Here is a 14444-nt window from a genome sequence, read left to right on the forward strand (position 1 = left end):
CTTCAAACATAGTAATTCCGTCTAATATTTATAGCAAGAAAACATAGAAATACATATCAACACATATAAGAATGAAATCAAAGTAAAAATTGAAATTGAAAAGGGATCTTCTTTGCCCTGAAAGGGTGAACACTTTTATTACGGACTTTACTATAGCCTATATTACTAGGATAACTCCAAAAGTAATGCATAACGTTTGTTTAAAAATTATATTTTTATCCTACAGCTTTGCTATTTTCACAGAATGTAGATGCTTCCTTAAGGAACAAAATGTCACTTTTCCACATAATCCTCATCCATTTCAACTGCCTTACGTAACCTAGGAACGAGGGCCTGTAGACCAGCACGGTAAAAGTCTGGACCAACACGTCTGAGCCATGTTCCATCTTCTGTCACAATTCTTGCAAGTCATCTAGCACTAATCATTGACACTTAGCATGATAACAAATCAAACAGAAGCTACACTGAACACATTGCGTCTCTGTTTTCTTTTTTGTTATCAGATTTCTAAAATTCCTATTGTAATACATTTTATACTATTTAAAAAATTGTAACACTTAATGCTCAACAAAATTTCGCCTCAAACAGCTAAGATTTCTATCAGTAAAGCTAAGCCTATATGGCGACTACAGATGTATCTAAAATTCCAAAAACATTTCCTAAAATTTCATGAAGATACAATAAATCTTTGTACCAAATATCATAGGCTTACCTTTAGTAATAAGCCTGTAATGTAATTACAAACATCCACAAAATTTGTATGCCTGAGAAGTCGACGCAAACTTGCTCTCTCCAAACATAAAAGCTCACTGAAGCAACTACAATAGTCACAAAGCTTAGCTGTATGTTTCTGGAAACTGGACAACATATGCAATCCCTTGGCGGAAATTTGGATCTCGTAACACCATTGGTTAGTTCACAAAAGAGCAAAGAAAAAGTATCACGAAATAACCACTGCCACTAAATTACCAATGTTTACCCTATACAGTTCGTAATAATGAACTTAACCGAAAGTTTGTGCATTCCATAATTCTTAATATGGGCTTTGTTGAAATGTGGTTTAATATTGAAATGACGAGCAGAAATAAATTGGATGGAACACAGTAAACAAGCAATTCTTTCGTCTTCAACAACAAAATAATCATATTCCCATTTCCTTCTTCACGTGTTTAGATTTTGCCATGTTCCAGTTTTCTTTAAACTGCAGTACGCGTATTGTGTATTTATTTATTTGGCTGGAGTGTGTTACAATGTTGAATGACAGCATTGCCATCCGGTCATATAGCTATCACTCACTTAGACCAGTAATGCAAATTTTATAAAAACAGGAATTAAAATGTTATTAATGCACGAAAATTCATAATAAATTCTTCAAATAAAGTAATTGGTTTGTTGCCTGCATGCAATATTTCGGACTTATTCCATTTTAGTAAAATACAGAGCACGGAAAGACAAGTCGGGGACTGTACTTAATTTACACAAAAAGTGGACTTAATCGGCTTTACTAGTAATAAGACGATATATACATAGGTAGACCTTTTTACATTATATGCACACATACATTTTAAAATTTATTTTACATACCTTTTAACTTATTTATTTCGCTCATTCATTTTTCTCTTACTTTCTAAAGGTATGCTCCTAAGGATTTTATTATCTGTTCATTTGTAATTCTTGATAGCGTATTGTATACCTGCGGCCGCGAGAATGAATGTTGATGCAGCCGAGCGTAACTAGAACGCCATGACCGCACTGGTAGAAAAGGTAGGTGAGGTAGAAGGGATGGTAACGCAGTCGCTCTGAGGAGCTACAGTTCTGCAGTTCTGGTTTAAAAACAACACAGAGGAACCAACCGATTAATCCAATACAAGTCTACTCTTTTTTCTAATCGTGGAGACCACGTATTACCTGCAAAATAAGGATGTGCTTTAGAAATAATAGCTTTCGGTTGGAAGCTAGTGATGACAAACGAAATAAACCTTCCCCAACTTTCATCAGGTAAGCACGGTAGCTCAATGCGTACACATGAAACTGACAGTGGAGAGGCCACGAACAAAAGATCCGTTTAATTTATCTTATTTTTTTCACGTTATTGAGTGTTTCCACTTGTTGCTATAATTTATGGGCATGTTCATAATCTTCAAAATAACAGAAGAGATGTAGCTACTGCTTATTCATTAACGCAATGTGAGCGATACTATCTCAACGCTATTCGCGCAATAGAAATCAAATTTTCAGTACGCCTACTCTCTTAACAACAAAGATACAAACAGTAAACCTGTGACTACGAGTATTACGTCCTTGATATTTTCAGTGTTATGTTCCTTCCCTTCATAAGAAAGAATGTACAGTTACGAAATCGTGCGATGGCTCGCGACGTATGAGGGACAGGGACTGTTACTGGTATCATTTCTGAGAAACACGAATGGCTGCGATTCATGCCACATACATATTACCCAAACACAATGACATTTTCATTCAGTATGTGATTATGATGAAATTAATACGCCATTATCTGACAGTGAGTAAGGGAAATGAAAGCATTGCGTAATATTACATTAATCCATTCTCTAATATTTTTATCGTATTAATTTTAACTTGGTACTAAATCTATATTTTTGAGCAACATAGCTTTCTTCACTGATCACTAGGGAACGAATTTCTAATAAAATCCTATTTAGGACTTTTAGGATTTATATAAAATTAACAATTATCGGTAAACATAAATCATTTTTAATTTCAGTAAATATTCCATTTTAGGTGGAATTTATATACGGAGCACTGGTGCTGAGAATGAGTTTTATTGAACTGAATACTCAAATTATATCAGTGAAAGAGTGATCACTGATCAGTAGGGCTATGAAAAGGGAGCAGTTAAAGCTAGTGATGGGGTACTGAGTATAGCTGCGGCAGGTGGAATGTGGTGAATTTTCCCTACAACTTGACGTAAGCAGCGGTACAGTCTGTACTAGCTTTAACTACTCCCTTTTCATAGCCCTACTGATCAGTTTCATTTCGCTTAACGAGGGTGCATTGACGTGAAAACTAATTTGCAAGCTCTTGCCAAACATAACCTACCACCACATTTATGGTAAGATGGACTTTTCGAAACGAATTTTGCTTCCAGGAAACTTGGTAAAGTTTTCTTCCCTCCCCTTCTAAGATCAAAATGGGAGGAACTTGCCAGACCAGTGTTTGTAAGAGAATTTCTTTAAGTTTCAAATAGCATTTTTGTAATTAATGGGCATTTTTGCATTTTTAATACCGGTATTTTTTATTTTAAATATAAGATACTAAAAAGGCGCTTTTCAAGCACATATAATGTTTAGGTGTTTATAGAAGTTTATGGTTGCTTTAAGCGTTTTAGGTCCCATAGAATTTCAATAGAGGGATCCTGTGTACACGAAACGTAGAGATATCTGAATAACAAAATTCTAGACGTAACAGACAAAATAGGTACGGAACTAGACATCTGTTCCCTACTGATCACACACATCAATCTATCAGGTTACTGGCAATCGCATACCTGACAATGGTCAACTCATCAGCCCGTAGGAATACAGGACAAGAATAATGTTGAGATCCACAACTCACAGTAAGGCACTGTATAAAGAAAAGAACAATACCTCTCTTTCTCTATTATTTAAAATATGTGAGAAACGCATCTTTATATACTAAATTACATAGCATAATAATATGGCAAGAACTAAAAGAAACAGGTAAACTAATCGGATCTCTAATTCAGATCTCTATATTCTCAGCCTGTTGTCTATGCACTGACGTACAGCTTATAACTAACATAAGCAGGAGGAAGTATGTTAACTGAGAAGGCAGTAAACAGCAACTTTCATTACCAATAACTATGTAACCTTCGACCGTTGCAAACTTGGCTTTCTATATTTCGTTATCCGAAACAATATCATCAAAATCGGTAATGCCTAAAGCGTGTCCTTTCTCTCTTTCTTTGCAGTGTTGGGTATGGAGAAAAATTCTGAGGTGCTACCTTCCTTATGAAAATAATGTAATAACACTTTTTGTGATCACGAGAGAAGTTTTATTTCATTTCTACATTACGTACTGAATACCGGTATCTCTTTAGGTATTTCGCCGAGCCCCTCAACTGAGCTTTGACAGAGCATGGCGTTGCCATAACAAACACCGCATCCCACTACTGACACTGTAAGTTTACACCAGGGTGGAATCGCGAAGAGTCCTCTCGTGACGGATATAGTTTATGCTTTTTTTTTTTCTGAAGTAAGCGTGTATGAGTTCATTCGATGGATATAAAGAGTTAAACGAAATAAATTAAGAGTATATTTTGCTGTGCATTATTTATGTTTCCGTAATTTCAACACAGCCTATTTGATATTGTAATTTTTCATAATTGAAGGGTTCAGAACCATAGTGGGCCAAGCGCCATTTACTAAAACCGTAGAAAACAAGGGTTAAAATGAAGTTATTACCATAATTAAATGGAAACATATATAGCAAGTAACAAATTATACACCTTAAAACTAAATGATATGTCAATCTTCATTGAACTATGGTATTCACTTAACTTGAACCCTTGCTTTCTCCGTTTTAATAAATGGCGCTTGGCCCACTATAGCTCTGAACCCTTCAATTAAGACCCTCCTTGACTAAACCCCACGTGCAGCAACTGCCACTTAGATATGGACGGGATTGCTCAGCAACGCGCAAGCCGAAGATCAACTGTTCTTTATTCACAGAGAGTTTATTTAGATTTATACTATGTATATAAGTTATAGTGGTAAGAAATACATCTAGAATGCGAATGGCAAGAGAGAGAAGTCGCAGTACCACATAGGTAACACAATATCCAGTCCTTATGTGAAGGAGATATATTTTCACTAGTCGCCTTGAACCAGAGTCGGCCTATTGGGCTTGTAAGTTATAGCGGAGGCCAATGAAGTTAATAGCGGTAGATGACGTCACGTTTCAGGTGGATTGAAGGTGAGCGTGAAGAAGACGCGAGCCCCCGTCGACCTCGAGGAGAACATCGAAGACAGGAACGTGCAGGTGTCCGAACCCAGTACAGTACCGCCCGGCTTCCTCAGCCCCTCCGTCAAGGAATACCTCGAACTGGGCAAGTCCATTCCAGGTAAGACTCAGCTCTGGTATCTAGCTTGCATGAATTAGTACCTCGTAGCAGACCGTCAAAATCATATCATATAGCTAATACAGTAGTAACAATTTTTTCAATAGTTTGCTATCACAGTTAACGCATAATGATCATGCTTTGGAATGTAATAATCAGCGTACTTCGGTTCCTCATTGGGCTAATTACTTAGTTGTGCGTTTTTTCCGAGGCTTTCTATAGCTGTAAGACGAATGTCAGGTAATTCCATGGCGAGTCATCGGTCTCATCTTGCCAAACACCACCTCGCTATTACTAATTCCAACGACGCTAAATAACCTACTAGTTGATCCAAAGTCGTTAAATAACCAACTAAAATGAACGGCTCTAATCTCAGACATAACATGTAGCTGATCTACAGGGTGGCGCATACCATACAGATGATGCTGCATTTTAATTTACATTCAGGATGATTGGATGGATCGGATTAACCTGTGACGGGAGTCACATCGAGCATATTTTTTAACAGCAGAACTCATTCAAGCACTTTATGTTCTGTAATACATGTCAGTAAATAAGACTTATTTTATTTTACACTTAGTGTAAATTACCTGTACGGTGACTTATGTGCCACCCTGTATATAATTTCGAGATAATGAATTGCCTGTTTTTCTAATTAAGGAATTAAAGCTCCCGACACGTAAACTTATTTTTGTTTTCTAAACTTGAAAAGTATATTTCAATATTCCTCCATTTCTTAGAACTAAGTCGAAAACAATTCCTAACATGAACATACAAGTAATCTGAAAACACAGAATGAAAAACAAGCACTTACAAGTGTGCAACAGAGAAAGAGAAGACAACATTTCAAAAATTCTTTCAGTGGTGTGTTTCCATACAAACAACTAGGCCTACATCCTCAAGTACCGGTAACTTATTTTCCATTACATTCTCATAGTGAAAATTAAAATTATGTCGAGTTTTATTTGGTGAGTAAATTGATATATTTTCTGTTGTTCGAAATGCAATAAAGTCTATTTCGTATTTATTATACAGCACAAATTTTAATAAAATAATGTATTCGCTAGAAGTTCATCTTATGATCAATAAATAGGTTGGTTAAAGCTTTGTCAGACAACCGAATATAATGTGAAGTATGTGAAATGCATACAGTATAGCCTGCATTCTGATTCTGAAAGTGGGCAATCTCAAAGTTTTAAGAATAATCTATCCTGAACTTCACTGTACATCATGTCCATCTCTGTCATCAATGCATGTTTTTGTTAGATTAAAGCTTGGCACTATCTGCACGACAAATATTATATTACGCCACAGTATTACCATCAGTGGCATGCTTTACAGGTCAACACTTATTGTATGCTGCCTGTTGTAGTCTTAAAATAACTCTACTTCAAGTCACGGCTTTATCTCTATAATCAGTGACGTAATATATCAAATGTTAAATGGCCATGATTGAATATCAGCCCAATGACGTTCCAAATAACGGCATATACAAGAGCTGTGTTTTAACAAAACGTACAGTAGTGGCAAAAAAAAAAAAAAAAAAAACCGTACCGACCCTTGTAGCTGATTTCAGAGTCTTGTTCACTCCAGAGCACGACTGACTGGTAACTAAGACTTTCGTGGTTCGAATCCTGCCTGGGAAGGAAACTTTTTTTGTTCCTTATTCAAATTTATTCCCAATACTTTTCGATTGCAGAGATATTTTACTACTTAATTAACTTATTATTCCCAGAACATGAATTTTATCAGCTTATTTTATAATGGCTTTCGAAATGCGCTACGTCAGCAGTCGAAACTACAACAATTTCAATAGATTACTCGCTATCTTGTGAATGCGGGCGTGGCATGCGCAGTGGCTCATTTCGGGGACTTTGATTATTCCGTCGGTCCGGTTTTTTTTGCCACTACTGTACATCACTGCTAGTAGTGACCTATAGATCTCGTTTTCTTTCATAACATCTTACATACAACAATCCCTACGATGATAGCATATTATGTCTCTTGCAGGTCGGCCAGGCACGGACTACCCCGTGCTCGCAGCGGTGCCGTACACCAACTTCTACTGCGATTCGCAGCCCTATCCTGGATTCTTTGCGGACATGGAGACGCGATGCCAGGGATGGCACTACTGCGACATTGACGGGCGACAGGCCACGTTCCTGTGTCCCAACGGCACGCAGTTCTCGCAGGCCGTGTTCGTGTGCGACTGGTGGTTCAACGTGCGCTGCGACCTCAGTCCCGCGCTCTATGCCATCAACAGTCGCCTCTATGGCACACCCAAGGAGGACCCCACACGGCCTCACAGATTCATCACCAAAGAGCTGCTTCAGAACATCTTTGTGTGAGTTCGGCGATGTGCTTCATATTTTCACAGGACTTCTGAGGCTTTTGAATTATTTTTGGTGTAAAGTGAACTCATTCCATCATCTTATTGAGAGATGTGAATTGAAATCCAGTTTGAGTGACGAAAGAAAGAATCTGTCCGCGTGTGCTATGTGTGAAATATCTTATATTTAATGGTAAGAAGTGTTCAGAAGATAACAACAGCTCTGGACTTTCCCTTCTATACTCTCGGTAAGATAAGACAGATTTAAAAACCGTCTAGCGCAGGCCTGCAGAACTCGCAAGTAGGAGAACTATGACGTCAGCCTCACTCCACTTCTATTGGGGATGATCGACTTCCGCCCCGAGAATAAATGTTGATGCAGCCGAGCGTAACTAGAACGCCGTGACCGCACAGGTAGAGAAGGTGGGTAAGGTAAGAAAGGGGAGGAAAGCAGTCGCTCTCAAGAGCTACAGTTAGTTCTGCAGGCCTGCTAACGTCAAGATAAATGAAATTACGAATAGATTTGAAAGTAATTTAATGAAATTCAGTGGTAAATAACTGGTGAATCGAGGCTTTCATTTTTATGTTGGCTTTGAAGGCTATTTATTACGAAGATGTAAAATCCATCCGCCATCATGCCTGAGCTCAGATAACATGTGATGTATTAACAATTAGTTTAAATTCATGTTTAAAGCTACTGATTCGAAAGAACTGTCACTGAAATAGCTAATTGTGGATTTGCTTGTGTTATTCATAGAAAAGACAAAGATATAAAATACGTACAGAATTAAATCTGAGTAGAAGAGAGTGTCAACATGTGAATTATTAGTAATACTCTCAAATTCATTTCTATAAACTGAACAGAACTGTTCTTAGAAGTATCTAGGGTACCGTATTTTATGTTTTCTCTTTCAGACACAATGCAAAATCTGCATTAATGACCGAAATCTATTTATTTTCAGATTTTAGTAATAAAACCCCGGATTTGTTTGTGAAATATTAATTCTGTTGTGAAAACTTGTCAAAACGTGAAAGCATAGATCTAGAATTTAACTTGGGTACAAACTGATCATGAAGGCCAGCAAATTCTGACATAAAGCATTAAGTCTCCATTTATATGCATAATACTCATAACACTTCTGTAAGCTTTTGCCGTAATTTCAGTGGTTTCCAAATTCCGCTGCTTCCGTCTTCACTTCACTGCCTCCAATACCGTATTAGGAGAAATATCAATGGAGCGTAACAGGTTTTGAGTCACTTTTATCTTTAGATCAGAGACCTGCACAACGGCCCAGACAGTAGGCTGCTTTCCGCACTGCACCGCATTGGGCTTCACAGTCTCGCACGGAACAAGCTCGTGACGTCACCGCACAGGCCGGACAGGCTGCTTGCGTAGCGGTTAATGCGGTGGGCTGGTATCAAGGCATCGAGCCCAAGTCTCCTCTTCTATCAGTTACTTATTGAGTTTGCGCGGGTTTGTGCTTGCATGTGCGGTTCGATCAACGATCAGCTACTGTTTCAAACGTATTTGTTTTAGTTTTTGATTTCTGTTTTTTTTTCAAGACGAGTCCAAATAATTGTGCATCGCAAAGAAAAACAGTCTCTGTGATGAATGTAGTAGGACCAAGGCATCTCAGGCCGGAAAACCTTCAACACAGACACCGGCCGTGGAAGCACACATTCTAAAATACAGTCTCTGTGAGAAAAAGTAGTGAAGGATAAAATCGCTGCTGGAGAGCTTAAAACAAGAGAGTCGGATGGAAATTAAATAAGTATCATTGGGACAGGTTTCAAATCTGTGTTCGACAGCAGTGGAAAATAATTTAATGCTGTTTGTTGTCCGGTATGCGGGGAACTGCATGCTCATGCCACACGAGAAGCGAAAGCACAACCAATGAGCGCAAGCAGAAAAGCAGTAGAATGCAACCAACTGGTGGGTTGATGTCAGTGCAGTGCTGAGCAGTGCGGTGGGCTACGTTGGGCTTCGAAGCCCAGTGCGACGGGCTAGGAAGCGGCCGCGTCAGGCAGTGTTGGTCTTGGGTGGGCTGGGCTGCTGACGCATGGGACTGGCAGTGCTGAGCTGTGGGTTACCGTAGATTACTCTGCTTTATATTTATTAGTAAAAAATCCCACAATAATCATAATTGCGTTTAAGTGAATAAATGCAATAGTCGCCAATGGAATTAAAGCTGGCTTTTAAAGGACTAATTTTTCTTGCATAGCAAATTACCTTTCTTGTAATGCACCGTGCAACTTGCACCAAAGATAAATCCAGAAGCTCTTTGAATATACTTAAAAATACATTTAATGAGATAATCAAACACTTAGAAATCGGTTCAACTTCACGGTGAGCTCAATGTAGGGTAAAGTTGCCTAATACCGTGATACCCCTAATTCCGTGATTTTTTTTTCACTGACTATCACGAGATTGGGTATCTTGCCTGAAAGTTCACCGATTTCTCAAAAGTAGCTGAAAGATGGCTCTTTCGAGAAAGATGTCTGGCGCTATGACAGAAAGGCAAAGCTTTGACTGACATTCAGTTTAAAAAAAAATATCACGGGATTAAGGGTATCACGGCATTAGGCAACTTTACAGTACATTTTTCAAAAGAGAAACAAAGTGATAAAATGTAAAGTTGATGGAAGACAGAAGTTAAACTAAAATATACCGGCTCACAATTATTAAAACTTAAAAAAATTGTAACTACTACGTTTTTCAGTGGTCCATCTCACTTCTATACACCGCAAAAAACTGAAAAGGAGAATGTGAAGTTTGGGAACAAAATAGGAAAGAAACAGAACGAGTATTATTTCGGATAATCATTCGTAAAAGTACGAAAGCGCATGTGTCCCGAACTCCTAAACTCCTCAGTGCAGTAAATAACATAATCCAACGAGCTTATTTTGTCTCGTCGGTTAAAATAATACAAATAAATTATTATTTAACATCAGAATAATCTACGGTCAAAAGTTTCTTTTCTAGTAACAGTGAAGAACCCTCCGAAGAATATTGCGCGCACTTCGGAAACCACTGATTTCTCAGCGAGGCAAAATGTCGCACTGCACTATCCCAATGCAGTAATGTAAATGATAAGGTCTAGAGATGATGACGTTCAGACGAGTCGCACAGTAAAGGCTTTAGACAGTCAAACGCAGAAATGGAGGCAGGTGACTTGGCGATGCACACAATCTACTAGCTAATGACTGAACGAAATCATGGCAACTGAGTTGTTTTTGTAAAACCATTATAGCATTGAAAGAGAGAAAATGGGGACGTGAGTTAAAGGTTCGCATAAAAAATAATAAGTCTAAGTTGAAATTATGGCTGTAGAAATTAATGCCAAGAAATAAATTACTCAAGTCTATATTACAGTTTAGATGTTAACGGTATATCGATTTACAACGGTTAAGGCTTAGTTTTTACACTGCATGAATGTCACGGTTATAGATTTGAAATGAGCATGGATGTTTACGGTTGTCAACATGAACTTCTGTATTAATGAAGGTGGTTCAGCATCACTGTATCTTACAAAATATCTATCAAGTGATAATTTAAAAAAAGAACAAATGCAGCCTTAGAGTGAACCCCTCTAGGGCTATAAAAATTCCCGAAAATATAAATATTACAGTTAAACGATTAAAAACATTTTGTTTTCTACTCATGTAGTCTTCATACTTGTTAAAAATTGCCACACATGAGACAGATATAGAATTAGGTGCTACATCTCTTCTCTCCTGCTCCCCATCCGTCTTCAATTGTGCGTTTAACTCTAGTCAAAGCCAATCTGGAGGAATCAGAAATAGGAAAAGTACTATAAATATACAAGAAAGGTTAATTGACGACTTGCCTGAAGGACAGAAATACGGTCGAGTCAAATTAGTTCTGTCTAGTCAAGTTCCAAGATGTAGAATGGGAGTGATTGGTTTCAATTGACGTCTGGTAAGAAGCTGTGCAATACAACAAACATTCCATTGTCAATGTAGACTAGAATAGGGTAGATTAGCTCCTAAGAATCTGTACATACTACTGCATTTATTTGTCTAGAATTAATTTAATTTACAAATATCATGTCCATTCATTTCCTACGAATTCCGACAACACAGTGGAACAACGATAAAAACGAGTGTAGTCGATGAGAAATATTTATTTCAAATACTAAAATATGTAACAATATTTTATGCATTTTATAAATTATTCTTCAATACCTTAGCGAACAGATATAACAGACTAAGGGCATATATTATTTTCAAACTAAACCATTGCAAACATAAAGATGCAAATTGATTTCAAAATCTTAATATTTAAACATAATAAAAATATTTTACAAATAATTGGTCCATAATAAATAACGTAATATTTCACGTGCAGAAATAGTGATACAGACAACGTTCATAAATTCATTACGGCATAAAGTTACACTTTTACTACCTCAAATTACATAACATAAAATAATTACACACAAATATATGAGAGACATGCACACACATATACATACACAAATAGTTACATATAGTAAAGAAAAATTAGTCTTCACGCATTTCCCCATGCGACTACTTGGCAAAATTTTCACAATTCCCAATCTTGCATATCCTTCTCAGGATACGGATTAAAATTGATACATATGTTCCAGGGATATGATACTTTCGCGTTGCTGTTCAGTAAACGGTTGAAGTTTTGGTTTATAACAGAATTTTGTGTAAAATATTATTAGGGCCCAATCCTAAAGCGTTTTTATTTTAATTCAAATTGTAAGACTTTTTCCTTTTATTTTAATTTTCGTTAAGTTTTCAGTTAATGATTTACGCATTACATAAACTTAAAGAACATTCTGAACTCAAAATTTATTGCATTTTTCTTGACTTAATACTAATATAAAATTACAATCATATGCTTGCCAAAAGTGTAACAATTTACCGAACGGCAAGGCTAGAGTAAAGTACTTTTGGAGGACCATCTGTAAAGAATATTTAGTATTGTCACATCCTCCGTTTCAAAACATATTTCTGAGAAAAATACGCAAGAGTGGGAATTTATGCAACTAGAATTATCTTGATTTTTACCGAAGAATCGCATGGTGGGATGCGTGTTCGTCAATTTTCTTCACTCTATTTCTTTCATAATCATAATCATCATCATCATCATCATCATCATCATCATCAAGATCACGCCTTGTGCTATTCATTTGGCCTTTTCCGTCTCCAATATTTAGAGAAGAATATTTATTACACTGAACAAAGCTAAATAACAGAAGTTAACACGTCAACCTGCATGGACAATCTTACGTTCGTTTTTGTCTTCACATACGATCAACTCGCATGCCGTTAGTGTCTCACTCTTTAAGTATAAGCAGGCGATAGATTACGCATAATGTATTGAGATATGGAGAAAATCGCATAGTAAGAATATTTATGAACATATGAAACTGACTCTATCTAGGGGAAGCGAATATGCTGATCTTAAGCTCATAATAATTGTCCCGCGCCGTGGCATCCCGCCTAGGACTCGCGTTACGGAATGCGCGCTGGTTCGAGTCCTCATGGGGGAAGAAATTTTCTCATGAAATTTCGGCCAGTGTATGGGACCGGTGCCCACCCAGCATCGTGATGCACTTGGAGAGCTACGATAGGTAGCGAAATCCGGTTGCGAATACCAGCTATAACGGCTGGGGGGATCATCGTGGTAACCGCACGATACCTCCATTCTGGTTGGATGATCGTCCACGTCTGCTTCGGCATGTGTGCGTGAGGCCAGCAGCCGGCTGGTCGGTCTAGGCCCTTCACGGGCTGTAGCGCCACGGATTATTATTATTATTATTATTATTATTATTATTATTATTATTATTAAGCTCATAATAATTACAGTAAGTCACATACCTACTGTATACTTCCCCCTTACGAGTTCAAAAGCAATGGTAAATTACTTTCCCAGAACATCAACTGCGTGTATGACGTATCCACGGGAATTCTTGGGAGCTGATGCTTTACATCTCGATTTTCAAGTAGGGCAAACAAAATCATACAAATTCTAATTCTCCGTCCACTTTTTCGAAAATAAAGACCGTTAAAAATATAAATAAATAAATCTTCAATAAAAAAAATATTTCTCGAAAATCGATACACTCATATCTTATATCGAGGTTCCGCTGTGGTCCGAGAGGCATATGATTTTTTTTTACATGCATCATGTTTCATAAATCATAACCAACCTTTACAGCAGATAAAATATTCACACTCCACTTCGTCACGGGCTGCTTTTACATGTTCTGCAAAGATCACTTTGTAAACTACTCATATATAGTGTACAAAAATGTTTATAAAACATATTCTTATGTTTCCTAGACTATTATTTAATTTTAAACTTCCTTATCCTTTCCTTTTACGAAACAAGGTTCCTACTGTATTGCCAAATCATTCATTTTTTTTAGAAACTGAAAGCGACTATGAGGAATATCACGACTGAGATACAAATAATGTTGAAAATGACCTAACACTATGAACAGGGGACTGGAACACTTACGTAATAAGAAAACAATTTTGCACAACACTGTTTAGCAACAAAAATTTTCCATTGCTAATGCACATAAACGGTTTTCATCATTCTTCTCGACTTTAGGCGACAAGACTTCCAGTTTATGTACTCTGGCCTTTCTGCATACAACTGGATCACTTCTGTTCTCCCTCTTGACTCAATTATCAGAACCTCCACTGTAGTTAAACTATATAAAATTACTTGCATACCTGAGTCTAGGCCTACGTGACTATACATTTTCCAGCTGACTAGATCAATAGCTCATGAAATTCACAATTACGGGTCGTTCTCTACATGATTTTCTGTCTTCATAGATTTTTAGAAGGATTTTCCGTTCACGACAACAAAATTTCTTCATCTTGATTTGAGAGTATCCAGATCTCTTCTATATTTGTAAGTATGGACCTGAAGAGGTCATGTGAAGAAGTGTCAATCTTCCTTGATAAGAGATTCTATAACATTACTCG

The 14444-nt window shown here is 37.2% G+C and overlaps 2 protein-coding genes across 5 annotated transcripts in view; one reads left to right on the forward strand and one right to left on the reverse strand.

Annotated features, from left to right (window-relative positions):
* The window catches only part of LOC138704662 (uncharacterized), a 40196-nt gene extending 26410 nt beyond the window's left edge, over positions 1-13786 (forward strand). The window contains exons 2-3 of the mRNA XM_069832777.1: positions 4964-5122; positions 7130-13786. Coding sequence (XP_069688878.1) covers positions 4964-5122; positions 7130-7467 — 497 coding nt within the window. The 3' untranslated portion in view covers positions 7468-13786. The remainder of the gene's footprint in view (positions 1-4963; positions 5123-7129) is intronic.
* Positions 1-14444, reverse strand: part of qin — a 256680-nt gene that overhangs the window by 100794 nt on the left and 141442 nt on the right. The gene's annotated exons all lie outside the window — the stretch shown is intronic.

Source organism: Periplaneta americana, chromosome 1, assembly GCF_040183065.1.
Source record: "Periplaneta americana isolate PAMFEO1 chromosome 1, P.americana_PAMFEO1_priV1, whole genome shotgun sequence".
NCBI lineage: Eukaryota > Metazoa > Arthropoda > Insecta > Blattodea > Blattidae > Periplaneta > Periplaneta americana.